Consider the following 22,820-nt stretch of genomic DNA (forward strand, 5'->3'; position numbering starts at 1 on the left):
AAATATAAAAATTTAAAGTGGATATGATAATTTGTGGTTACAAAAAAATTGTGGGAAGGAGTTGAAGTAGGGAAAAGAAAGTGAAACAGAAAGGGGAGAAATTAAATTCAGCAGAAAGAACTGAGACAGCCAGGCAGAGAAAAAGTATGAGGAACAGAAGGGAGCTGGAAATATGAGACAGTAAAAAATAGGAGCCAGGCAGATAGGTGGGCATAAAACCGGTATAGCAACAGAGGAGCACAAGTAGATTAAGCAGTCACTGGTGGTAGAGTTAAATGGTCATTTTTGACACATCGCTGTTTATGTGAATAAGGGTATATCCTTCAGTGGTAACAATCATTACTGTGATATTTTGCTACATACAGTAACTCATTGTTTGCTTGTTATTGCAATTGAAATAAAAGTTAGTGTCCACAGGTGCTGATCTTGACTACTAATGGAATAGCCACGGAAGCCACAGAATGAAATTATTTTCTGAATCTGGGCAGCAATGGCCATGTTTGCTCAAGTCAAGATGGACAAACTTCTGCCCTGGCCTCTATGTTTTTCCAGTAGGAATGAAAATTTTAATTACTGGTAAGCCTTATAAACTGAAAGGAGAAAGAATTTAAGAAAATCCAGAATGCAAAGTATCCATACTTACATTTTTGTATTAGTATTTAACACTCTCAGTAACAATTAAAAATGAAGACAAAAGCACTTCACAAACCTTGTTTGCTGCTGACAGAGACTACTGAATTAGAGCCATCATACAGAACACTGCCAATGATGGAGAGCTCAAAGTCAGCCCAATATATGCGTTCACTAAAATAATCCACAGCCAAACCTGCAAAATCAACACAAACAAGACAAATAGTGCAAATAAATTTGAAATCATTCAAAATCATACTTTTGCTTCTTATTGTATAATTACACTTGACATTTGTCTTCAACCATCATAGAAATTACCTGGTGCCCATCATGATACTGTAGAAATTAGAAAAAGTAACTCAGTCTTTATCGCAAATACATGGGTTCAGACTACATGGCATTTACTTAACAAATTCTAGCAAAAGTCTTATTTCACATAGGAAAGTCTGCCCTAAATATCCCTTCTAGCCATATTTGTGGTTTCTTAATTTTAGCTATTCTCTAATAGACTTTAATATTTCCATTTTCATCTTCATATTTTATGGAGAATGAATTCATTATTTAAATCATTTATCGGACCATTATTTAAAATGAATTAGTATATGTATTTTTAATTCCTTCACAAAGGTACAGTTCTCAGAATATACAAGGTTCATGTATTTAATTAAAATATTTTTTCACCCATTCAGAGTTGGCCAACGGTGTTATCGGATATCTGTGTGCATGCTGAAGTTAATGTGACTAAAGATTGATATTAGCTGGGTGTGGTGGCTCACGCCTGTAATCCCACCACTTTGGGAGGCTGAGGCGGGAGGATCACGAGGTCAGGAGATTGAGACCCGCTGGCCAACATGGTGAAACCCCGTCTCTACTAAAAAGACAAAAATTAGCAGGGAGTGGTGGCTGGCACCTGCAATCCCAGCTACTCTGGAGGCTGAGGCAGGAGAATCACTTGAACCTAGGAGGCAGAGGTCAGTGAGCTGAGATCAGCCTAGGCAACAGAGTGAGACCCTGCCTCAAAAAAAAAAAAATGTTTATAGTAGGGAAGAATAAACAGTAAAGTTCTTGATTAAAGTTCTAGTGATACTTAAATTAATTTTCTTGGAGAGTGCTTGTCTTCAGTTTCATCACAGGTAGATGTCAGTGAATGACAATGGACTGAAATAATACACATAAAAATATTTTTCTACTTTTTTAGTTTCATTTTTTGATTTCATGAATGTGATTGGAATCCATCCAGTATATTTTTGTAGGAATATCATCAACACAGAGAATATCTAAGAAAGTAAACTTCCTTCAATATGGAAGAGTAATATGTATGATTCATGAATTCTATAATAAATCTTCACTGCTGTAGATTAACTTTTGTGACATAGCTACTGTCTGAATATGACATATTGCATACTTTGGAAGTACAATGCAGTTAAATACCTTAGGCAACTGAAGAGTGTTCCCAATGAAAACATTCAATAAGCAACTGAAGTACATTTTAATGGCAACGCAACTGAATGAAAGGTACTTTTGAGTCTGTGCTAGACTTTTATTCCTGTGTAACTGGACCAAGACTTGTTCATAATCAGAATGGAAATAATCCATGTTGGAAACCACTAGTGAATAATTCTTCAGTTAAATTCAAATATTTAGCTCACGTGTAATCAAACTAAATATTTTGTTCCTCAAGTAATGTATAGAGATGTATCATGCCTGACCAGATCCTGAGAAATAATAATTAAGCAAGTGGTCATTGTTTTACTGGTTTCTGCTCAATTATTAAATTGCTATTTGAAGTCATGTAAGAAGATACATTTTTGCATTTTCGTGTAGAATTATGAGTAATACGAACCACAAATTACCCAGTTTTTTTGCTGCTGCTCCTATAGTTCAAAACAGTTGACTGAGAAGGGTTAAAAACATAAAACATGATTCTCTCTCCTCTACCAATGTGCTACAATAAAGAAGTAGCTAAAACAAAAACCTGTTCCCGGTAACATTAGTTTTAGACTTAAAAACATTAATATTGATAATCACAGAAAGGAAGAAAACAGTGAGTATGTAATCCAATTTAATCAACAATATTGTTTTTCAGAAGCAGTAAAAAGTTCTCAAAAGTGTCACATATTGCATTATCGGTCTAGGTTTGTCTAAGACCCACTTTTATCAGCTCTGGCCATATTTTGTACTATTGGATGGAATTACATCTTGATAAAAATTATATAACAAAGTTTATGGATGAGTGGAATTTATACTCCAAAAATCTACAAATCAATACTTTTGATTTTTTATTAAGCCCTTTAATAAAAGAGATAGTCTTCTAAATTAAAAAGTTAATAAAGGGATCAACTAACTTTTCCTGTTATAGAGATGAGAATCAAGTTTATATGAAACAAGTTCATGTCTATCTTTAAAATATCATGTCTTCTTTTGCTCTGTAATAAAGAACCAATAATAAAATGGAAAAAAATCAATTCTCAAGAAACTCATTTTTATCTGAACAGAGGAAGATGAATATTTGGAACCAAGTCACTAGGAGCACAGAAAATTTGAAATAAAATGTCATACTTGTTTTAATTAAGTATAATAGAATCACAATTTGAACAGTTTATAAAAGATACAGACACAGGCTCACTAAGTTTTAGTGACACAGGATAATGGAGCTAACTATGTAGTCATTTTCGGTATATCTCCCTTGATACCAAGACTACTTTATATTTTAGGGATTTTAAAATTTCACTCTTGTCAAACTCTAAAATTTTCTAAGATCTACTAGTTCCCCAATTTCCATTGTAGGCTGGAAGAAAATGAAAGAAAAAAAAAAAAAGAAAATGAAGAAAACAAAATATTATGTGAAATGACCACAGTATTAAGAGGCAGGACTTGGAGAGAACAATAAATTTAAATCCCTGGTTTTCAGAACTAGAGAAAATTATATCCATTCTGTTTTAATGGAAAGCCAAAATTTGTAAGATAGTAATAACCATCAAGTGTGAATTACCATATTCTTGATTTAAGAGGTGATAAAGGAGCCAAAAAAACTGGATACATACCATTATGTCAAATTTATTTTAAAAAATTGTTAAAGTATTTTTTGAGTTAGATTCCCTACTTAGAGTTTCAGATTAGAAACTACATTAAAGTCATGTTTTCATACACACACACACACAAACACACTTATTTTTCATACACGTACACACACACATCTATTTATGACAGTGATGGTAAACTAAATTCAAATAACAGCAAAATAATCCTAACATTCATATCCACTTTATTTAACTAGAGACATTATGTTGGCCAACAAATTTGCTTATTGAATCAATTATGAGTGGTCCAGGACCAGTATGTAGTTATTTATTTTCTTAGAAATTGCTGCAATCTGGGGGAGCTAGGAGGCAATGTAAATAAGCTTTTAAATATCAAGGAATGTAGTTTGAAATCAAACTCATGTAATACTACATACTCTCCTTACTGGATGCAAAGCTGGAAAGTATCCTTGTCTGACACACCATTCATTAACCCTACATACTCATGGGTACCTCCCGTGTACCACACACTGCCAGGTACTATGCACAGAGCAAACAACAAAAGAGTTCATGTTCCTCATACCTCAAAATAATAACCATTTATGACAAACCCATAGCCAATATCACACTGAATAGGCAAATGCTGGAAGCATTTCCCTTGAAAACTGGCACAGACAAAGATGCCCTCTCTCACCACTCCTATTCCACACAGAATTGGAATTTCTTGCCAGGGCAATCAGGCAAGAGAAAGAAATAAAGTGTATTCAAATAGGAGGAGAGAAATTCATAATGTCTCTGTTTGCAGATGACATGTTCCTATATCTAGAAAACCCCATCTTCTCAGCTCAAAAGCTTCTTAAGTTGATAAGCAATTTCAGGAAAGTCTTAGGATACCAAATCAATATGCAAAAATCATCAAGCATTCCTATACACCAACAATAGGCAAGCAGAGAGCCAAATCATAAATGAACTCCCATTCACAGTTGCTACAAAGACAATAAAATACTTAGAAATACAGCTAACAAGGGAGGTGAAGGACCTGTTCAAGGAGAACTACAAACCACTGCTCAAGGAAACCAGAGAAAACACAAGATGAGAAAAACCTACCATGCTCATGGGTAGAAAGAATCAATATTGTGAAAATGGCCATACTACCCAAAGTAATTTATACATTCAATGCTATTCCCATTAAACTACCATTGACATCCTTCACCAAATTAGAAAAACAAAAAACAAAAAACTACTTTAAAATTCATATGGGCTGGGCTCCCACCTATAATCCCAGAAGTTTGAGAGGCTGAGGCGGGTTGATCGCTTGAGATCTGGAGTTCAAGACCAGCCTGGCCAACATGGTGAAACCCTGTCTCTACTAAAAATACAAAAATTAGCTGGGCATGGTAGCAGGTGCCTGTAATCCCAGCTACTTGGGAGGCTGAGGCAGAAGAATTGCTTGAACCCGGGAGGCAGAGGCTGCAGTGAACCAGGATAGCATCACTGAACTCCAGCCTGGGCGACAGAGCAAGACTCTGTCTCAATAATAATAATAATAATAATAATAATAATAATAATAATAATAATAATATGGAGCCAAAAAAGAGCCCGTATAGCTAAGATAATCCTAAGCAGAAAGAACAAAGCTGGAGGCATCACATTACCTGACTTCAAACTATACTACAAGGCTATAGTAACCAAAAGCTATGGTACTGGTACAGACACATAGACCAATGGAACAGAATAGAGAGCTCTGAAATAAGACTGCACATTTACAACCATCTGATTTTCAGCAAACCTGACAAAAACAAGCAATAGGGAAAGGAGTTTGCATTTAATAAATGGTGCTAGGAGAACTGGCTAGCCATATGCAGAAAATTGAAACTGGACCCCTTCCTTACACCTTATACAAAAATTAACTCAATATAGATTTAAGACTTAAATGTAAAACCCAAATCTATAAAATTCCTAGAAGAAAATCTTGGAAATACCATTCAGGTCATAGGCAAAGGCAAAGATTTCATGATGAAGATGCCAAAAGCAATTGTAACAAGAAAAAATTGACAAATAGGATCTAGTTTAACTAAAGTGCTTCTGCACAGCAAAATAAACTATCAGAGTGAACAGACAACCTACAGAATGGTAGACAATTTTTGCAATCCACCCATCTGACAAAAGTCTAAATTCAGAATCTACAGGGAACTTAAACAAATTTACACGAAAAAATAACCCCAGTAAAAAGTGTGCAAAGGACAAGAACAGACACTTTTCAAAAGAAGACATGCCTTTGGCCAACAAACATGAAAAAAAGCTCAGTATCACTGATTATTAGAGAAATAATCTAATAGTATTTCATACTATAAGATAGTACTACAATAGTATTTCATACTATTTGGCCCAGCAACCCCATTGCTGGGTATATTCCCAAAAGAATATAAATAATTCTATTGTAAAGATACACACGTGTATGTTCATTGTAGCACTGTTCACAAGAGCAAAGACACGGAATCAACCCAAATGCCCACCAATGATAGACTGCATAAAGAAAATGTGGTACATATACATCATGGAGTACTATGCAGCCATAAAAAGGAATGAGATCATGTCCTTTACAGGGACGTGGATGCAGCTTGAAGCCAATATCCTCAGCAAAATATTTCATGTTCCTGCTGTCATGGAACACATTGCTTACCTGCCACACACTTGATTGAAACAACATACTTTTATTGTGTCTTATACGGTGCCCAATAACAATAATAATCAGTGTGTCATTTGAAGGCACATATTCGAATCACTCCTTAAAATTATACAATGGCTCAATATTGGCTAAAAAGTTATGTTGAAGCCCTTTGGCATTTAAGGTCTTCTCTTCTCACATATTATGTCACCCAACCTGTGCCCTTCTACATGTGCCATGATTCCTGACATCAGCAGAGCATCCATATGCTGTACATTGGAGCCCCTGGCTCAGAGGACTATATTATTTCATATATCTGGCATTTTTAAAGTTAGTTATAACTATATATATATAATTTTAAAAGGGTGTTTCGCTCTTGTTGCTTAGGCGGGAGTGTAATGGTGGGATCTTGCGTCACTGCAACCTCCGCCTCCTGGGTTCAAGCAATTCTTATGCCTTAGCCTCTCGAGTAGCTGGGATTACAGGTACATACCACCATGCCTGGCTTATTTTTTGTATTTTTAGTAGAGGCAGGGTTTTGCCATGTTGGGCAGGCTGGTCTCAAACTCCTGACCTCAGGTGATCCACCCTCCTTGGCCTCCCAAAGTGCTGGGATTACAGACATGAGCCACCACACCCAGCCAATCTTTTGATTTTCTATTGATAAAGCCAAAGTTTGAAGGTAATAAATTCATTTCTGAGGTCTCACAGCTAATAAATAATCCCTTGAGATTCAAAACCAGGTGTATCTGACTCCAATGAAGAGCTTTTTAAAAATTTCCTCATGATGGATTACCTGTCTATCCCTCAAGTACTTATTCAAATGTCACTTTTCACACAGTTTTTCTTTATTGGAGATTATCTTTCTCACCTTTGAACTCTGCTGTTATAAAACATGACAATGACACAATTCTTACCTTTTGCAAAAACTACAATTCTGCATATGCCTCATTTTTTTTCTCTAATGTAAACTTTGTGAGAAAAAGGATTGTGTTGTGTTTATCACTAAGTTACCCATAAGAGTTGTTGAGCAGAATGGGTAATACATGGAAAGTGTGGGATCCATGCACCTGTCACTGGGCCCAGTGTTGGAGACACTGTGGTGCCTTATGCAGATCTCCTTTACTAAACAGGAGTATCCAATTCCTCACTGGTGCTTTTGTAGTGAGGACTCACACATACCCTCCTTCTCCAGATAATTGTGCTTAACTGATTGAAGCAGCTTTGCTTGGAACATCACAGCCCCAAGGCCAATTAATGATTGATGGGGCATGTCAAAAGCAGATCCCCTTGCCTGTCATAAATTTATACTCCAAATAGTGGCTCAAACCAAGACCAGCCTCGACCTGAAACACAGTTTACTGCGCTCCTCCCCCTTCTCTCCCTCTGTCTTTACAGCTTTCTTCTGCATACAACTTCCTTCGTAAGTGACTTTTACAAGAATCCTCATTTTAGGCACTCTCCTAAGTACCGTGCTACAGGTAATTCCACAAACTGCTGCCAGTGTCATTCTTTAAAATAAAAACATGTTACATATACTATTAATAATGATTATGTAAAATAACACCAAAGAAGTATTTTAAAAATAAAAACTGTGTTTGAGATTATGCCACTTACCTTGCCGTATTCTTCAAATAGCTCTCTTCAAAGCTAGAATAGAATCCAGTTTTGCATTTGAGTCACCTTACCATCCTCATATCTTCCATTCTCTTGAATTGTTTCTATGCTTCTAGGCATACTCACCTTCTTTCTGTTTTCATGCTAAGCTAATTCCTTACTCAGAACTTACTATTCTATTTTCTTAAAAAGCTCTTTCCTCATATTCGCTTCACTTGCTGCCTCTCTTTAGTCAGGTCTCTCTTTCAATATCCCCCTGCTACAGATAACTTCTCTGATCATAACTAAAATAGTACCTCCATTGACAGCCCATCTCTTACTTTGCTTTTCTGTATAGCATGTATAACAATGTGACAGTATATATAGATACATATTCTATCCTCTATAGGAAGATAGATTTCATGAGGGTTAGAACTTGCTTCACATTGTTTCTTCAGCATTTGGAACAATTTCTGGCACATGGTAGACATTCAATGGGCATATTTGTTAATGAGCATGGGATGAAAACAGATTTATGTAAATAGACTAAATTTCAAAGATTGCTTCTCCCCATAAAGAGTAGAAACAATCTAAATGAATGGAAAGGTATAAAACACATTAAAGATTAATAAGAATGTAAACACTAAATATAAATAATTTAAACTACAAAAGATATTACAATGCATAATTATTAAATAATATTTACTACGAACAATGCATTATGTCCTTTCTGTGGAGGTATAGTCGGTGGAGGGTAGGTGGCACAGAGCCCTTGAGGCTCCTGTAGTCTGAAAATGTTTTATTGAAGAAGTGCCAAAGTTAGATGTACAAGATGGGAAAGATATAACTAGGTAGACAAAGGTTGGAAGGACATTCTAGATGGGGGAGCTGGGAGAAAAATGGCATGGGAGAAAGATCATGAAGACAGAAAAGATCTGAACTCCTGGGCAGTCCTGAGAACACAGATGCTTTGGAGTAGTAGCTTAGATGGCAAGGGAGCCAGGGAGATTAAAGCCATATTGAAAAGAGCTCTGAATGAAAAGGCAAAAAAAAAAAAAAAAAAAAAATCACCAAACCTGTCTTTTACATAAGGTATTTATATTTAGCCACCTGTTTGTTCATTTCATCTCTCATTCTCTAGGAATATTTCCAAATATCCCAACTTCAGTAACATATATCTGTAAAAATACCCTAATGTAAATGTATTGCTATAAACTGTCAAAATTTCATGCCTGTGAAATCCGACTAATAGCCTTACAACTTAGGCAAGTTTCAAATAATATTCCTGCAATGTAACTGACAGTATAAGGACCTGGTTTTCAAGTTGAGAAAATAGGAAATGAAATGTAAATAACTTCATAAAATCATACTCTAAATGGTTTTATCCACTTGTAAAAATACTTATATTGCCAACAACACTAGAAATAACTGTTAACAGTAATATACTTGTCATTCTGCTTCATATTTTAGCGTGTGTCAGAAATCATACCTGTGGGTCTCTGTAAGTTCTTTTGTACTAAAATCCTTCTCAGTGTACCATCCATGGCTGCTTCTTCTATATGGGAATGATCCCCAACAACAGTCCAGTACATCATCCTGAAGAGAGCAGGTCAGAGAGGTTAGCCTGGTGATGGTGCTGCTGTAACCTGACTCTGCTCCACAAAGCAGTGGCTCTTCAGACCACGTGCCTCAGAATCACCCCAGAGTCTCTTAAAAAGTAGATTCCCAGGTCCAACTCAAAACACACAGAATGAGAACCTCCAATAAATGGCCTGGGGAATCAACGTTTTAAAGAAAGTCTTGCCTACACACGTTAATATTTGAGAATCATTGTATACTATGATGTACTACAGCTCATTATTTAATATCCAAAATTCAATTTTGAAAATTTCATTAAAACTCAGAGAAAAAATATTTCCACCACATGAAACTCCCCTTTAAACATAATAAAATAGTCATTTTATTATGGATGCTGTATGAACACGCTATTTTTTTTATAGAGAAGTATTTTCCCAAACAGAAATTATTCTTTAATTTGGAAGACTGCATAATTCTAATAATTAAGTATAAGTTGTCTCTTTTTACTCAGGAGTTATCAATCCACTTATGGATGATTAAGATTTTTAGTTAACATTTTTCTATTTCCTTTTTGGCCATTTCTTGTAGGTTTACATCTCTAACTAAAAGAAGGAAATGTCTGTAACACACTCTTTAAATTTGTGTGTGTGCGTGTGTATATGTCTATATGTGTGTGTATATACCTTCATCTTTTATTACCATAGAGAAAAATGTTAGTACTCCATATGTAATGTGTTTGATATTATGTTTAATATTTTAATAATTCAATTTTAGATTATAAACATCACACCAGGCTCATTATCCTGCAATACGCACATATAACCATGCACAGACACACATACAGACACACAGGCATACTGAATGCATAATACAGGAATATTTCAGAAAAAAAAATTTGTATCATCATTTGGTATGAATAGGACATGCTTTTTTACAGAAGAAATAGTACAAGGATATTTAAAAGCATGTGACACTATTACACATTGAACACTCATTACAGAGACAAAATCTATAGAGCATAATTTCTAAAAAGGATATTCATTATCAAGAAATAGAAATACTAAGCCATTAACCTACCCTCTTTTAGGATTTACTGCAATAGCATAGGGTTCTCCAGCCATATTTGTTAAGAGTCTGGTGCAGTTGGGGCCATTCAGCTGCCCTACGTTGATAGAGTACCTCAGACTGGTCCAGTGAGTAGTGTAGTAACTGAACCAATGCATTCTAGAATGATCAGTCCAGTAAATGTTTCCAGCCACCCAGTCAACTGCAATGTCCCTGGGCCTTTTAAATTCAGGACACTGCAAGGAAACAAAACAACACACCACGGTATTTTCAAAAGGAAATTAGCGGAGTTTTCTGTATCTTTACATTGAAGTTATGGGGGAATTGTAAGAACATAGTCATGAGTTAATTGCTATATAGATGTCAAAAAGATATTTAATGCTATTTTCAATCTTTGCAGATGTATTATCTGCATGAATCTTAATTGTACAGATCACTGGAGTTTAACCAGATTGCACCTGTTTAACCATTACTCTGCTGAAATATTTCCAGAACCATAGGAGGTTCACTCGTGACTTCTCGCAGTCAATATTTCCCTTAGAGTAACCATAATTCTGATATCTAACACCACAGATTAGTGGTGTAAAATGTAAAAAAGAATCATAGTCTTTCATTCCGGAGATCTTTTGTTCAACATCATGACTATGAAATGTATCCTTATTTTGTATATATCAATTTTTAATCTTTTCATTGCTCAGTAGTATTTGTTTACTGTTCTGACGACATCCACTTGGCTTGGTTACAGTCTTAGGCCATTACAACTAAAGTTATGGATAGTTTAGTACTTTTTTTTTTTTTTTTTTGATGGATACAAACACTCAATTTCTTTGGGTATTTACCAAGGAATAGAATTAGTGTCTTCAAGTTTATGCACACTTAGCTTGATAGGATACTCCTAGAAAAATTTTTCAAAGAGTTTGTAGCAATTTACGATCTTTTCAGCAATGTAAGAAAAACTCAGATGCTCTGCATCCTCATCACACATAATTTTGTTCTACAATTGAAAAAATGATTAGTATGGCTAGACACATTTAGGGAAATACTATATTTTACCATCTTTTGAGGAAAGTCACAATATCTGTTATTTATCTTACATTTGATAGGTTGGATTATCTTAACATTCTGTTTTACTGTATTACTGTGAGACAAAGGTAGCAGAATTCATTGAGACTGGACAGCAAGAAAAATAACTTATTTTCTGTGCCCTTCAATTAACTTGATCACTTTGAGCAGGAACTAGTGTAGTAATTAATTTGACATGGCTAGGTTTATTGTGCATAAGCAAAAGTGAGAAGGTATTCCCAGGGGTATTATGGCAAGAGTAGAAACAATTATTTGAAGGTGATTACAACTAGATGTGTAATCAATACGTAACAGCATCTTTAAGACCTGAGAAGCAGTGGAAATATGAGTTTTTAACACATGAAGCCTTCTTGTGTGGGTTCGGAGGAACCAATATTATCAATCAGTGGACTTGGATTAAAAGAAAAGAAACTGAACATCTCAAAAAGAACACGGGATGCCAAGAAACAGGAATTGCAAATCACTGTCTGCCGCATGATTACTGGGATCTCAAGGAAAATATGGCTTACATTAAACACAGAATCCATAGACAATTTCCAATGCTGTTTATGATCAGTTCTTTGACCTATTGGACTTTAAAACTGAAATTATGAAATTTTATTACCCTATTTCTCAACTTTAACAATAAATGTTATCCATATACCCAGTGATATCTCAGTTACCTGAATTAAATGTAAAGCACTCCGCAATACAGTATACTCTAGAAATGTCATATAAATAATATTCATAGATGTTTAGAATATAAATATTTGTCCTAGCCAAACCAAAAAATCATTTTCAAATGCTCCAGTATCATTTAAGCTAACCGTATTTTTATTTTCAACTTGTCATCATTTAAAAGTAAATATATCACCAAATGTCATGTGCATGTCCGTGTGAATCATAAATCTACAAACATGAAAGACAATGGGAAAAATCACCATTATAAGCTGTTTTAAGCCTGTTGAAGCATATGTGTAATTTTCTAACACTTATGACACAAACCTTTATGACATAAAACTTATAATGCCCTTTGTCTGATTGAGCATTGAAAAAGTATCTATTTTCTGTTTGTGAGATGTAAATGTTTACACCTTATTTTCAATCCTCATGGTATTCCTGGTAAAATATGTCATATTCCATGCAAGTTCCACTTTTGTTGAATTTAGGATTTTCATTTCATTTAATTCACTCTCAAAAAATTCTGATTATCCTTCAACTTTAGACTTCTAAACCTAGACTGATGCCAATTAATAACCCAGTTTCCTAATGTTCATGGAGCATTCAGAAGTTTGATTTAGTGATACTTTTTCAGGTAAACAGGCTGGTGAAGATTTTACTAAGGGTGAATTGTAGAAGGATAAATTTAGGTCACATTTCTAGGGTAAAGAACATAGATTAGAAAAAGGAAAAAAAACTTACTTTTCATGATAAGTACAAGTTATACTAATGAATTGCAGAGCCATTTAATATATACATTTATTCTCCTTCTTCTGGAACAAGGAATCCCTAATGTCATTCAAGTAACAACTAAAGCAGTTAGAATATGGGGTAAAAAATAGACACATGCAATTAATTCAAACTAAATTTATGATATCATAAATGACAAGATGATTCTCAGAGAATAATGGCAGAGGGTGAAGATGTTACCAGGTGTTCATCCTCAATGACTCACAGTAAACTAAATACTTATTTATTTTCAACACTGAAGAGAGAATAACAAAACAAAAGACAATAAGGAGGAAGAGGGAAGAAAGGAGCAGAGGAGGAAGAAGACAACACTATCAGAAGGTGACAACATATTAACCTACTCTCAACCTATGGCCAAATTAGGAAATCACCCTTTGTACTGAGCTTCAAAGGAATGAAATAATCTCTACCATTCACATTCACATCTTGACCAGGATTCTGAATAGTATTAACCATATAAAAGGGAGTCTGATATTGAATGGATGTTCACTGGAAGATGAAAGGCAGAAACCCCTGTTGGATCTTCATATTATGATCACACAATTTATTTAAGGAGAGTTACCAAAATCAATCAGGTAAACACAAAAAAATGGAAAAACCCAGGAAAAGTACACTGACATTCTGAGAGTGGAAATGAAGATTGACATGGGAAAACAGAACAGGAGAGCTAAGCTACTTGCCTTAAAAAATCATGAAGCAAAACAAACAAGCATACCAGATTGGAGAGAAGAAAATATAAAAATTTCACTTGCCCCATTGGCTAGCTCACTAGACAGGCACACCCGTGAAATAGAGACACTAATTAAATGTGTCCCATTTGAGAGAGTGCAGAAGCATGCAGCTTCCCTGACAACAAAAGGGCATTTCTCATCTTGTTGCACAGAGTGGAAGACACATTTTGACTGCTTTCTTCAGAAAGACGATTTCTTTTCTAACAAGCTCTCTAAATACACAGCCAGTTTTGAGACCTGAGGCATCCTTCTTTGTAGGAATGCATTAGTCAAAGGAATGAAACCCTTACATCTTACAAAAAAGGTGACAGCTTGATTGTAACAAAATTAGAGGTTACTAGTTTAAATTACTAATCCTTTATAGGTGTAGATTGTAAGGTATCTGTCACAATTCCAGCTTCAATAAACTGAAGATATAAGTCACTGAAGACATTTGTTTTAAAACAGGAAAAAGGAAAAACAGGTGACAGGGGAGTTCAAGCATTTGAGCCATGAAAATACTGCTGTCTGTTTTAACAAATTTCTTACAGTTAGCAATATACTTTAAGAAAATTTAGTTTACACAGGATAAACTGAGGTGATATCACATATTTATTTGTGATTTTTTTCATCTTGGTGTACATCTAAGAATAGAAAATTTTAGTTGTTTTATTAAAGTTAGTTATCTCCCAATGGAATTGTATTAAAACAAAGATGTAGAACCACTGTCAAGAAATTGTGTGCGTGTGTGTCTCTGTAGGATATTTTACTAAATGAAAAGACTATTTACATTTTGCTCCTCAAAATATGAATCAGATTCACTTCCAATGAGTGGATGTAAAATAATGACTACACAAATTCTAAATATTACTAAATTCTATTGACTTAGTAATGTTATTAAAATATCCAAATATTTCATATATCAATCAAGGAGCTCATACAGCAGTGGAGAAATCCTAAGTGAACTAAGAAAAAGTTATATTTAGAGCTAGAATGTGTACGCGATTAAAAAAAACTATTGCAGAGATGAAAACTTTGGCTTCTATTTATGATTTATACTGAACAATAGATTATTTCAATCTGAGTAATTTTAAGGCTGCAATGATCTACATTAGGACCATGTCAACTTGGAATAAACTTCTGTTAGACGAAAAAGAAACTTCAGACGTAATTCTCAGTTGTTGAAAAAGATCAAATTTGTCTTTGAATTAAAGACTCAATAATATATGTGATTTTGTTACTCTTTTTTTTTTAAAGCCTCTTCAGTGTTCTTTAACCTTTTATTCCTGATTCACCTCGGTCCTCCATAAAAAGAAAGACTGGCTCTCTAAACCTTTATTCACACTATCAGAAAAACAAAGATATCACGGATGATTATAAAACACACTGAATTTGGAATCAGAAGAACTGATTTAAATCCTAGTCCTAGTTTCTCCCTATATTATAAGGTGTATAAAATAAAGACTTTGGATTAGATGGTCTTTGAACATGTCTAGCTCCTAAACAGTAAATTATATAACAGTTTGAAATATTATCCATTCTGGGTAAGTGTGCATTTCATATAGCCTTAAATACATATCTATGGTAATTGCTCATTTTTAGGCGTTAGTGAGTGAATAATTTGTTGGTGCTTGGGGTGCTAATTCCGATATTATTCTCCTTCCTTATTTCCAGGTCATTCACATATGTGAAATAAGGAAATAAGGAAGTAGGATACCTCTGACAATTGCAATTTAAACATGCATAACATTCGAGAAATAATTCAGGGTTACCTGAGAGTAAACCTGTCAAAACGATTGGTTGAGGAGTAAATTTAAGTTAAAATTAAAAAAAAAAATAAGTAGATTCTAACTTTTAAAATTAACATGTCACATTCCATATCCAAAGTTTTGTTTTTTTTCTTGAAAATTAAGGCTACACAGTTTGGTATATCGAAACCAGGCTAACATTCCAGAATAGAAGAGCCAACTACCTGCTGCACCCTCATTTAATTACATGTGTTCAGTTTGTGTCTATCACCTGTGTTCCCAATGTTTATGCCTAACCTATTTCAATCAATCATCTTACCTACATAACTTCTTTATATAATCATTTTGCAACCAAAAGGAATTGAATTTAATAAAGAAATTATGTATCTATCAGAAAGAGGATGAAGACAGTAACAAACACATAGAAAAGTTAGAGAAGCAAATGACAGTGTGTTTCCAGAATCATTAGGTAAGTTCCTTGTGGATCAACAGGAATTTTAGTCTTTGTAGCAGATGTGCATGTGTATACAAATGATCTATATGATATACACAAAATAAATTGTGTTCTTATATCTCAGGGTCTCTCATACATCAAATTCATTCAGATTATGAATACATGTGTGTGCACACACGTGCTAGGTAAATATAGGAAATGCTGAGTTTCGTATATCATTTTCTTGCCAGCTTCATTATAATTTTCTAGCATTTTATTACTCCTTAAACTGACAATAAAATTTCCAAGTCTAAACAGAACCTAGAATAATAAAGGGGTCACCTTGTAGGCTACTTCCTAAGCATAAAATTAACATTCTTCAGTCTTTCTTTAAGCATGTCCCTTCAGATGACAACGGAGCCTTTGGAAGACCTAAAAACACATTATGTGGGATGAGATCTCTGATGCTTCAACAAGATCAAGACCATTCTCCAGGTGATAATAAGCATAATAATAATATAAGTAGTGTCTTTTTAATAAAAGAGCTTTGGTTAATTGGGAAAATTAAGGAAGACAGAAAAAAACAGTATGTAAATGACTTTGAAGGGAAGATAAAAAGTTGCATTCTTGGTAGCGAAATATGGCCTATGTATGGCTGGAACAAAACGTTGTGTCTGGGGATATATATGTGCTTATTTATAGCTATGTAAGAAAATGGGAGAGGTGTGATGGAAGATGAGGCTGAAAATGACTAAGAGGCTTGTAAACCAATGGTTTTTTAAAGGATATCCAGCAGAATAATTTACTTAGGGACATACGATGATAAGATCAATGTTTTAAGAATATTTTGGCTATGGTGTGGAGAATGGCTTGGGTCTGGGGGTCAAAAGTGGATAGACAAAACCAGAGGAGACTAACTTAATGAACTCCAGGGAGAAGAGTGGGAAAGTTAAATCGAGGTTTTTCTAAGACAAAGGTGGACAAAATATGGAATCTAAAAAACCACGACGAGATCCCATCTCTCACAAGTTAGAATGGCTATTATTAAAACATCAAAAAAATAGCAGATGCTGGTGAGGCTATGTAAGTATTATATAACTATTTATTTGTGAATTCATTTTGCCACATATAATTTATAATTATTCTTTCAACTTTCATAGTACATACAACAACTTCATTCTTTAAGGTTTGGGAGAAAGATACATACTCACATTTCCTGTTAGGCAATATATAACTAGCAAAAAAAAAAAAACTTTGAAATTAAACTTTCATGGAAAACCATGTATTTCTTACTATGGTTATAAAAATATTTACTATTCAGTGAAGGCCAATTATGCATGACATACTATAACCCTTCAGACACAAGAATGATTCATTATTAGGATCTCTGTCATAGGGATTTCATAATAGATGTGACTTCTCACAAATTAATCTAGAAATGCAATGCAACATCAATCTAATTCTAATGTGTTTATTCTTCTAATAATATTCCAAAACAATTTTAGAAATAAAAAATGCAAGATTTTCAAATAATTTTTAAATGAATGACTGTGGAGTTCATATATAGAGATATGCTATAATGCTACAGTACATTTTTAAAATATGTTAATGGTGCACAGATCCACAAAGAGATCCAAAGAATAGGATGGGGACTCCATACTCACGCATATGTTTTGAGAGTTTAGTGCCACAGAACAATAGAAATGCCTACTCAATCACCAGAGAAATGAAAGACTAATATTTAGGGTGGAAGTTAAATCTCTACATCAAACCATATACACATAAATGCATTCAGATACATCAGAAACATAAATATTTAAAAGTAAAAGTATTAAAAGAAAGAATAGAAAGTGTGTGCATGTGCTGGATAAAAGACTTTCCTAAATATGATGTGATGTCCAGAAACACTGAAGGAAAAGACAATCAGATCTGACTACATAAGAAGTAAATCTTCTATATAGCAAAAGCCATCAGAAACAAAGCAAATTCATTTGAAGGAAATTTTGTGTGTGGGGGGGGGTGTATATCTTACAAAAGCTCAGTATTTACAGTATATAAATAGTGCATAATAAGATCTTATGGAAAATGAAACATTTTAAGGAAAAAAATAAGCATAGATCAAAATAAGACCCTTGGAAGAAGCAGAATTTTGAATGTTTAATAAAACATAGGAAAATATGTTCAAACTTCACAGTATAGAAAATACACATCAAAAACAATTGGCAAAAGTTCATTAGTATTTTGATGCCGGTTTTGGCAATAGCATTAGGAAAAATTCAAATTCATATATTGCTGATCATTTTTTAAAAGTAGTCTTTATGAAGGCAATCTGAAAGTACTTATTCAAAATTAAGTGCGAATACTCTTTAATCTCGCATTTTCACTTCATAAAATGCCTGGACTATTTAATACAGGCTTTGTTACCCTTATACTTGAAGATGACCGCTAAGACATTATTTGCAATAACAAGACAAAAGTCAAACGAATTATGTATCTCAAAATATAAATATTGAAATGAAGGATGTTATATACATACTATGAGTGCATTCATTAAAAAATGGCATAGGTAAAATTAGCTGACACGGTAAGGTCTCAAAACTTGTTTAGTGAACAAAGTAAACAGCAGAAATGACTTTTTATGGTAAAAAGTCATATTGAAAAAACCCTAGTGACATACAAGTATGTAAGTTCATAAATAGGTAAATAGCTAATCAAATGATGGTATATCCACGTAACAGCCAAAGAAAGAATGCCTTATTGATATATGCAACAATATGGGTGAATCTCACAATCATTGTGCTGGGTGAAAGGGGACAGAGAAAAAAGGGTACTTACTATATACATAAAATTCTAGAAAGAGCAAACTAATCTACAATGAAGAAAACACATCAGTAGTTGCCTGGTGATGGGAGAGAAGTGGGCAGGGTCTGGGGGAATAGATGACTGAGGGAATTAGATGACCATATGGAAAGAGTTGGAGGTCATAGACATGTTCATTAGTTTGATTGCAATGATGGTCAGAACTTGTGAAATTGTATATGCTGTGTATATTTGAATACGTAGAGTTTATTTTATGACAATTATAGCTTAAGCTTCTAAAAATGCTCTAGATGTACCAGCATGTAAATTTATACAAAAATATTTGCATGGTACAGAACAAATTGATTGTCTATTAAGGGAACTGTGGACTTTGAGGAAACAGTATAAGGAATCGTTTTCACTTTTTGGCATTCTGACTGCTGGGTTGTGAGTGAAAAGTGCAGCAAGGAGAGAAGTTAGGAGGCTACCGAACCAATTCAAAAGAAAGATGCCTGGCTCAAACCTAGGTGCCTTCAGCAAAGCTAACATAAAGTAGCCAACTCTTGGACATACCTTGAAGGTGTATTCAACAAGACTGCCTGATTTATGAGTTATGACAGAAGGAAAGGAATCAGCAACAACTAATGATTCAGCAAAGCTAATATAAAGTAGCCAACTCTTGGACATACCTTGAAGGTGTATTCAACAAGACTGCCTGATTTATGAGTTATGACAGAAGGAAAGGAATCAGCAACAACTAATGATTCAGCAAAGCTAATATAAAGTAGCCAACTCTTGGACATACCTTGAAGGTGTATTCAACAAGACTGCCTGATTTATGAGTTATGACAGAAGGAAAGGAATCAGCAACAACTAATGACTCCAAGATGCTTATTTTAAACATGTGAAAAATAGAGTTGTCGTTAAATGAGATTACAAAGGTGGATTTGGGGGATACAATGTGAAGTTTATTTTGGGGCATGCTAGTTTCAAGGTTTTGTTTTAGATACAAAAGAAAAACAAAGTAAGCAGTTGGACAGGGGATGATATCAATTATGTTAGCATGTCGATATATGTTAAACCATGAAACTATGTGAGCTCAACAAGGAAGTAAGGGAAGAGAGTAGAGGACTAAGGGCTGAGCCTGGGGTATTTCATTATTAAGAGGGGTGAAGAAAAGGAGCAAGCAAAAGAGACTCAGTAGGTGAGGGGAAAAAAAGAAATGTTAAAACACCAATAAAATAATAACTACATTGGTGATTCACCTTAGAATCATTTTGTTTTACAGGCTTATTATTACATAATATGACATGATAACTATCTACTGAAAGCTTGGCTGGAGACGCTGACATTGTGGTGAAGGGTTTCTCAATTTCACTGCTGCCAACATTTTGCTCAGGATACTTTGTAGTGTGTTATCCTATCCATTGTAGTGTGTTAAGCAGCATTTCTGGCCCTACCCACTTGATACCAGAAGTACTCTCCCGATTGTAACAATCAAAAATATCTCCAGACATTTCTAAATGAGTAGGAAATCATACCTACTTGTGCTCTCTGATGTCTGCCTCCTCCATATTCCCTAAATTTCTTAAGGTCCTTAATGAATCTCTGCCATGAAATTTGTTGAACACTTCTTTGTCCTCATTCACTTGATTTCTTAGAAGTACACTAAAATTATGACCCTGATCTCTTCCTCAAAATACTCTCCTCTCTCAGTTTTTGTACCTCTATATCTTCTTATTTATTTTCTCTTAATGCACTGGCTACTCCTTGTCAGCATTTTAATTTTGCTTGAGAGCTTGATTCCAGTCCTTCTTTTCCTCCTTTCTATTCTTACTGGTAATCTAATCTGGCTTCATAGTTTTATGTATGTCCTCTATTCTGCTATTCTTTAATGTGTACCTCTAGCCCAGAATATGTTTGTGTATGTATGTATATATGTGTGTGTGTGTGTATATATATATATATAAAAAATTCATGTCCTCTCATAACTTATATATGTGTATATATACATATATACATATATATACATATATACATATACATATATATACATGTATACACATATATACACACACACACACACACATATATATATATATATATATATATATATATATAAAATAGCATTACTTCTTTCTCATCTCAGCTCAAATCTCCTCTCTTCAAATTGGCCTTTACTCATCTTATCTTGGGACTTGCATTATCTGAATTTTTCTTTCTTAGATTATTTAATTCCTTTAATACATTTTAAACAAACAATTGGAATTTTCTGTATTGATTTCTTTATGAGTTTATTTAACTTTCTCTTTCTTCCCTAGAAAATAAGTGCTATGAAAGCAAGATTCCAGTTCTGTTATTATTATTATTCTATTCTAAAAACTCAGCACCAAAAGTAACAAGTAGGCTTTAAATAAGCCTTTGGGTATGAATGAATACATTTTGGCTGGTTCCCCCTAAAATGCTACACTTTTTGATTAATAATTTCCTCAGCATAATTTATTGTAGACTCATATAATAATTATCATTGGTATATTTTTAATGAGTAAATAATGCGTAATTAAGGAACTAAAAATCCATTATAGCAAAGTGTCAAATTTATACCTCTCTGACTTGTTTAGTAAAATTTTGACTAGATCGTAACTGTTAACATTATCACTTACCTGAGTCAATATTATTACTGAGTACCTGTTTTGTGCAATTAACAACAATAAAACCACAAATGGTAATGATGTAATGATCTGATAGCTTTAGATTTTTTCCACAATCATAATAAATGATTGTAGTTGTTGACTGGTTTGAATGAACTCAGATGACTGTCAATTTTTACCAGTACCCAAATGTTCTGAAATAAGACTTTTAAGTGTTTGCCAAGACTTTGAAGTGTTTTTGCACACACACACATGCTTGTGAGTGCATATGCACACCTATGCACTTTGTGTGTGCATGTGTGTGTGTGTTTGTGATACAGACTCATATATTGGGTATGAGGTTTATAAATAGAACTTCAATTAAAAATTGAGACCTCTTAAGAGTAACTTAAATAGATATTTTGCTAAAAGCTTTTTGGGAAAACAAAATGGCCTAATCAACTTTTTAAGAAAAAGATATGATTATTAATCAGTAAAAATCATGTTTATCCTGAACATTCTATTTACAAAAATGAGAATATACCAAAAATTATAGCTCATATTTACTTTTCAAAGTCAAGTAGATCAGATAAATCTGAGCATTTGTTTTGCTTAGGAATATTTAGGTTTTTAGTGGTAAAAATTTAATCTGTACTTTTAAAGTTATTTGCATTTTTCCAAACATTAACCTACTTTATAGTGCTTCCCCTCATATACATTTTTGTATAGCATTTCATACTAAAAATGATAAATTGCCCAAGAGCATGTACAATTGTTGCATAATGCTGTTATATTCTGTTCTGGGTACTACAATTAAAATTCAGAAGTCTCATTTTGCCTTATGTACAGATTAAATCATGTCACTCTTTTAAGTTTTAAATTATTTCTTAAACGGAAAAAAAAATCCATTCCTCTTGTATAGCCCAGAGGGTTAGAAAATTATAAAAGTATTTCTAACTATAAACAACTTGATCTGCATTTGAAATTTAAATTTATAATAATTATTAGTATTCTAACCATTTTCATAGATCACAGAAGAGTATTCCCTTCACAATTTCCAAAAAAAAAAAAAAAAAAGAAACGGGATCACATGGAAAATAACCATTTTTTAAGAATGTACTTCATTTAACATTTAGTTGTCTGAATAATATTCTTCTGGTTTTTGATGCAACAGATTTTCTACTCTTTATGGAAATTGAACTATTCCAATATTTTTAGTATCTGCAAGTATGCTTTAAAAACATCCTGCTACCACATGGCTAACTTCTTCCATTTGGTTCACTGATAATGGAGTTACAACTAATGTATTCATAGCTTGATTTGTGTATTTTTCTCTCCCTTGTCTATTGATTCAGAGATAGATAGAAATCAATGTGCCATAATCAGCCTGGGGAAAAATCTTGAGTTTTAT

The 22,820-nt window shown here is 33.8% G+C and overlaps 1 protein-coding gene across 1 annotated transcript in view; it reads right to left on the reverse strand.

Moving 5' to 3' along the window:
* LRP1B (LDL receptor related protein 1B) overlaps positions 1-22,820 on the reverse strand; it is a 1,946,873-nt gene that overhangs the window by 96,566 nt on the left and 1,827,487 nt on the right. Inside the window, exons 81-83 of the mRNA XM_063790432.1 lie at positions 10,570-10,793; positions 9,404-9,510; positions 710-826 (exon numbers count right to left, since the gene is read on the reverse strand). Of these exons, the coding sequence (XP_063646502.1) occupies positions 710-826; positions 9,404-9,510; positions 10,570-10,793 (448 nt within the window). The remainder of the gene's footprint in view (positions 1-709; positions 827-9,403; positions 9,511-10,569; positions 10,794-22,820) is intronic.

This window comes from Pan troglodytes, chromosome 13 (assembly GCF_028858775.2).
Source record: "Pan troglodytes isolate AG18354 chromosome 13, NHGRI_mPanTro3-v2.0_pri, whole genome shotgun sequence".
NCBI lineage: Eukaryota > Metazoa > Chordata > Mammalia > Primates > Hominidae > Pan > Pan troglodytes.